Raw genomic sequence first — 6,559 nt, 5'->3', positions numbered from 1 at the left:
TTTTCTTTTTGTTTCATCTCTTAATTTCCCCTTTGCTATTATTCAACACTTGTTGATTTTACTGACAAATAAGATATGATGTCAACATTATTTTACTTTAATTTTTATATGTTATGTTTCAGTTTATGCCAAGTTGTTTGAATCTATGTAATTTTTTATATTTTAATTAATTATACAAATATATTCAAATAAGGGACACTAAATACATAAATTTAAACAAAATATAAGTATTTATTTTAAAATTTTAAAGTAAATTATATATTATTCGCTCTATTCCAATTGAATATAACATTCAAAAAGATTAAATATCCACAAATAATCATATCCCTATGTCCGCTTGCATTGCCTTTCCATCCCGCTAGCAAATTCATGGGCCTCTAGGAGATGTTCCCTGAATTTTCTGATGATTTTCATTGTTATAATCCATCAGCGATAAAATAACTCATCTTGAATTGAAAACTAATCAATATCTGCACTATATATAAAAGAGAACTGAGGGATTCATTAATTGAATTTTCTTCCCATTTTCAAATTTTTTTTGAGGCCTCTGCCTAGCCCGGGCAACAAGAAACAATAACAACTCTGAAAAATATTAAGCACTAAAAATATAAAAAAAAGCGCCCACCGTGGGGCTCGAACCCACGACCACAAGGTTAAGAGCCTTGCGCTCTACCGACTGAGCTAGACGGGCTGATTGTTCAATGATAGTCATAGCATTTGTTATCCAAATCAACTTGAGCAGCCAATTTCCTTATACCGACCAGAAAGAGGCTGAATGATCTTCGAGGCCTCTTTCTCGGTAGCTAGCATTTCATATTGACTAATTATCATGGACTTCTCAAACCAAACGTTTATAATCCAAAGCAAGGGCTTTAAGCTATAAATTGAAACTACGTGCCACAGGAGGTAAAGGCTAGCTTGAATTCCCAAACTTATAGATGAAGCGATTATGTTTGGCTTAACATTAGCAACTTCTACGGAACTGGAAGATCTAGCAGATCAAGTTCTGCTATCCTGAAAAAAAGGTTTTTAAGTTTTATTGTTCTAAGAACTTCGTTCAGTCTCAGTCCATGTGAAGGGCACAAAACATGATCTAAGATTCCAAATAGCTAGTCGCTTAGAACTAATAAGATTTTTTAAAATGGTGGATCAATGAAGATGCAGTAGCAAAGGTGTTGAAAATGAAACTGCAAAACAAGTGCTTCAAGGACTAGTGTTAATCATTCTTTCTGCTAAAGGGGAATCGCGTATGACTGGTTCCCTCTTGATCCAAGTTCATTTCTCTGCAATTGACAGGCCATAATTAAAAACATGCCTCTATATATATACAGTACTCTAGCCTAAAAATCCCACTACTGAACTACTCATCTCCCGATCATAAAGGTCATAAATATGTAGTATTTTCAAGAACTAGACAAAAGGAATGTAGTATCTGAAGGACCAAGAGGAAACATGAAATTATAGCATTTTCTATATTTCAAACAAAAACTACTACAACAACACTTGAAATCTTAAATTCACAAGCCATGATATACCAATCCACTGAATTTCATTAACAAAACCCCAAATTCTGAAACTTAACTAAACCCCCCTTCATGATACAGAAATGACAGTTAATCTCCATCTGCAATACTAAAGGCTTCTAATTAACCAGGACTAGCACATTGATGTCAACTTGAAATAATAGTCTTCCAAGAGATGTACCCTAAGCACATAGATCTGAAGAAAAGTTCTGCGGTTCCTCGGCTAGTCAGATTTAAGATCTTGTGTAGGAGCATAGTATGAGCCTCCATTATGTTCATCACCACTTTTCACTCCCTCTTTCAGCTGAATTAGATAAGAACAGAATAATTTTATCAGGCACAATATCATAGCAAATTGAAGGTAGAAAGCAGGCTTATACTTATTCATCCATCATTCTAGTTACTAGTTAGTTCCAGCATTCTAATTAATAGATAGTTTCTGCTTGTTAGAGAATAAACGTACTGCAAGTTTACCTTCCAAAGTAGCTTCTTTTGATACCGATAGCCCTAAAAGAAGAAGATAACACATAATTAGTAATCAGTTGAAATTATCTCATGAAAGCACATAGTTTGGTTGCAAGATTTTTTTTATGATTACCTTGTCAGTTCCATAGATAAAGTCACAATAGGTGAACACCGAAGCAAAGTTGCTTTGGCTCTGTTCTCCAACATAATGATGGTAATCATGGTAATCTGCACCACCATAAAATGGAATATATTTTGTGGGATTCCAAGGGAAGTCATACCTGCATAACAAGGCATACAATATGACATGATTTATTTCCCCGATAGGTAAACTTCAGTGCATAACTTGAAACATAATGTGCTATGCTACTGACCAACATTAAAATGAATCAGTAAAGAAACTGTTATGCATGACAGGAATTGGAAAATATTCGAAATAAGCATAGTAATAGACACAAGAAGGCACTCATTTTACCAACATGTTGCAAAACAAATGAACAAAACTGCCATTACCAAAATGGCACTCGAAGAAACAAATATATAACCCATTAAGGGTAGATTACTAAGAACAAACCCCTCAACCTCATGCCCCTCTTCATATTAGGTTGTCATAAAGATCCCATTGCTAGGCAGTACCATTTTTGTGTTAGATATCTCATATACTTTTCCTTCATTTTTATGAGAATTACTGGTAATGCATCTATTTGTTATTCCCCATTTTTACATTGACAAAAAGAGAAGAAAGACAATCATCACCATCATCAGCTATCTGCAAACCAACAAATCAACCTGATCTGAGAGATTTCTTTTTATCATGGAACTTGGTTCTTCTAGTGGATCATTATACCTTAACCTTAAAATATCACACCCAGCATGATGGAGACACCGTCTGACCACTATCTATTGGCAAACGACTCCTACAAATGAAGCTCTCAGCTCCTTGGGAGCAATTTTTTCCTATTTCAGCAGCCACTAGATCATCTCTATGTACCATTACCATCAGTACAAATTATACATATACTAAGCCAACACAACAACAAAATACTATAACTAATTACTTGATAGTCATATGCTTCTTTTATAGTAATCTACTTTTGAACAACTTTAACAACTACCCCACTAGAAAAAGTGAACAAATACGTATAGATTTGCATCCATTGAGAAACAGGATTCAACATTCTATGTCCATCAGATGTGACCATGCAACAAACTTCTTTATTCTTCAAACAACTATAACAAATGAAGATTCCAAATTTCTTCTTGGATCCCTTAGATCCAGCTTTTGACCTAATCTCATGCACGTATAAAGCAAACATACCAGACAACAACAAATGGGCATAGCGCATTACCACAATGATAATGAAGTTACAAAGAAAACAATGACCACTAAAATCATGGGTAGATGTGCGAATTTTCATTTTCCAATTTCACTCTCATTTATTAGTTGTTTCTAACTTTTCTTCATGGTTGTAATCTATGATAGAGTTGAGGAAAAGGTGATGTTTAACCACAAGAAAATATAATACTAACATATGACCAAGTGATCAAGCTTCAATTCACTTGATGTCTTGATCTCAGTGTGTTGTGAGTGACAAGCCCGTCAAAGACTCGAGTAATTTGGCATTATCTCTTTTTCATGCTATTTTCTTATTACTTAGGAAGGTTGCACTAGGAACTATGGACATCTAGTCATCTACAAATTTTGAGAAAGCTGAAAAAATATAAAGGTGACATTTATTGACAATGAAATGCTTGGCATACTCACGAAAATAACAAATAGAAACAGACATCAAATCATATATGCAGTTTGGCCTATGTGAGAGCTCAGGTGTCCTAGGCAGTGGTAGCCATAGGAGAGCTGACATGCATCATGAAATCACACTAATTTTTTAATATACCAAAGAAAATCAAGAGGAAAAAGAGGAAAAAAACAGAAGCATGTACTTCATGAAGAGCTGAGGCTTGCTTTGAAGAAAATAACCTCATTTTACCAGAAAAAATTTCATTATTTTGCAAATTGTGGATTTTTAATCCTAATTTCAATTAAATTGCTTATGTAGAAAAGACTATTGGTCGTTCGTTTAGAAATCAACTGCAAAAACTCATCAAAAATAAATTATACCTACCTAATAAAAGAAAAAGAATAGAAAAAAGAGAAAGTGTAATGCATTGCTGATCCTAGTCTTCATAACCTTTAGGTAGGCCACTACTAAAGACACTTGAAAACTCAAAGTATTTTTACCAAACATCTATAATAAAAGAAAAAGAAAACAAAGAAATGCAAAAGTTGACATCATTTTTTCACAATCAACTAAAGCAGAAAAGGGCTCTCAACAAATATTTAAAGCTTAGCATGCGTACCCACTGTGTGTCTCAATTGCCTCAATCTGCCGCAAAGCTATCCACAACCAAAATGTGATCATGTGCCCAGGAACCATGGCTGGCCCCAGGAAAGATGGAATTCCCAGGATCAAAATTTCAGCCCAGTGTGCATATGGGGCAGCAAAACCAATGGGAGCAGGATATTCATGATGAACACGGTGAATTTTTTCATAGCCCCATTTACAATGCAGAAACCTGTGGATCCAGTAATTGGTGTAGTCCTCCACCGTGAAATACACCAACAACTGTAGAAAAATTTCCCATCCGGAGGGCAACGGCAAACCTGTCCTAATCCCAATCATCTACAAATACAAGAATTAAACCCACAAACTGCAATATTAGAAGTCCACAGATATCATTTCTAAAAAGATGTTGGGCATAAATTAAATTTCAAATATTCTACAACAATCATCCGTTGGCAATAATCAGTAGCAGCTGCTTAAGACAACTGATGAATAGTGAAACAAACAACTAAAATACCAAAATTCTACAAAAGAAACCCCAGAACGGAAAAGTTCAAAATCTCTTCGTGTGTCACAACAAATGAGGAATTAAAACTTTTAAGCCAATAAAATTCTACGCAACTAAATTAACATCAACAATGCACAACCCAGAATTCTACTGCATTGAAAAGTGAAGAGGAAAAAAAAAATCCGCAATCGTTTTCGGAGAAAAAAAAACTAGAAAATATCACAAGAATAAACAAATCCAAGCGATTCCGTGGATATGAAAATAGAAAAGAGCGCCAAAATCCACAAATCCCATTCCACGGAAACCATTACAAACACCAGTATAGTAACTATAGATAAAACTTGTAATGATTTCAAATCACAAAAAAAAAAAGGAAAAAAAAAACACTAAATCCGAATAAAAAACAACCACAATTTCCCAATCTTACCTTGATAGAAGGATAGGAGAGCAATTGCAAGGGACCCACAATGAGAAAAAACATGCGCATGACATCCTTGTAGCATTTGAGCATCTCGGAGAAAGAGAGCTTAACCTTGGGCTGAATCTTATACTTATCGAAGCCAGCAGATCGCAAGAGCTCGACGAAAACGAGAGGAAGAGGCACAAATGAAAAGATCACAAAGAGGAAAAGAATGTTATGGCAGTAGAGATAATAATCGGACTTGTTGGCGGAATAATTGAACCAGAAAGTCTCGGCGAAGGTGAGATTACGGCCCAGAGCGGCCGTAGCCTCGTGGAGAGAGGAGTACGGCAGCATTGGAGGCGGCGGCGGTGGTGGTGGTTCGGGAGGAAAAGGAAGGTGTGGGGGAGGAGTGAGCTGGGGTTAGGGAGGGGGGGGTGACGCGGATTTATGGAAGTGTCAGTTAAAATATGCGGGAAGTTTTGAACGCATTTGACGATACAAACAATGCTGGAATCTTTTTTATATCTTGTGATTACTAACTAATTACAGAGCTAAGGATTAAGGATGCATGCACACTTGCGTTGGCTCGCACATCCTTTCCTTTTTCTTTTTTCTTTTTTTAAATTTTTTTTATAGAATTTTTAATTTATTTTTTACTTCTTCCTCCATCTATTAGTTTTTTATAAAAAAAATGCAAAAATAAAATCTATTAAAAATATTTATTCTTTTAGTTATATCTATTTTCATTTTTTAAAAAGATTAAATTTTTGTCTCGAACTAGCAAAATTTTAGTGTAAATAATAATAAAAAAGTTAAAAATCAAAATATAATTTTTTTTAATTAATTTTGTCTCGTTGTATAAGAAGTCAAAATTTTAAATTTAATTAAAAATTATAGATATTTAAATTATTAATTGAACAATAAATCGAACTAGCAAATTTTGATCCCACATGTCATTTCAATCGGAAGAATTTTTATTTTTTCCTCAAATATCTAATTTTTTTGAATAAAATTAATCCATTTTTACTAAAAATACTAGAATAAATAATTTTCAAAATTTTAATAATAAGATATTATTTTAATAATATAATTATTTAAAATTATTTTGTATTATTAAAATAAGAAAACAAAAAGCATTAATTTTTATTACTAGAAAATTTGTATGATAACAATAGAAAATTATTGTATTACTAAAAATTTAAAATTCTTATTTTAATTTTTATAAGAAAAGGGATAATTTGATTAAATCAAAAGTTTAGATAATATGAGTCGGAAACTTAAATTTAGGCTCCTTTTTTAAATAACTTAGTATTTA

The 6,559-nt window shown here is 33.4% G+C and overlaps 1 protein-coding gene and 1 non-coding gene across 2 annotated transcripts; both read right to left on the bottom strand.

The window, feature by feature from the left end:
• Positions 1–618: 618 nt before the first annotated feature.
• Positions 619–691, bottom strand: TRNAK-CUU. Its single transcript has one exon. It is a non-coding gene; the product is annotated as a tRNA-Lys (tRNA).
• A 756-nt stretch (positions 692–1,447) lies between these two features.
• On the bottom strand, positions 1,448–5,700 carry LOC110600473 (methylsterol monooxygenase 1-1). The gene is made up of 5 exons (XM_021737345.2): positions 5,269–5,700; positions 4,350–4,672; positions 2,122–2,269; positions 1,998–2,030; positions 1,448–1,827 (listed from the first exon to the last, which is right to left on the bottom strand). Exons 1-5 carry the CDS (start codon positions 5,596–5,598, stop codon positions 1,747–1,749), a joined length of 915 nt encoding a protein of 304 aa, XP_021593037.1. The 5' UTR covers positions 5,599–5,700; the 3' UTR covers positions 1,448–1,746.
• Positions 5,701–6,559: the final 859 nt, after the last annotated feature.

Source organism: Manihot esculenta, chromosome 1, assembly GCF_001659605.2.
Source record: "Manihot esculenta cultivar AM560-2 chromosome 1, M.esculenta_v8, whole genome shotgun sequence".
Taxonomy (NCBI): Eukaryota; Viridiplantae; Streptophyta; class Magnoliopsida; order Malpighiales; family Euphorbiaceae; genus Manihot; species Manihot esculenta.
This window is presented reverse-complemented; position numbering and strand designations above follow the sequence as displayed.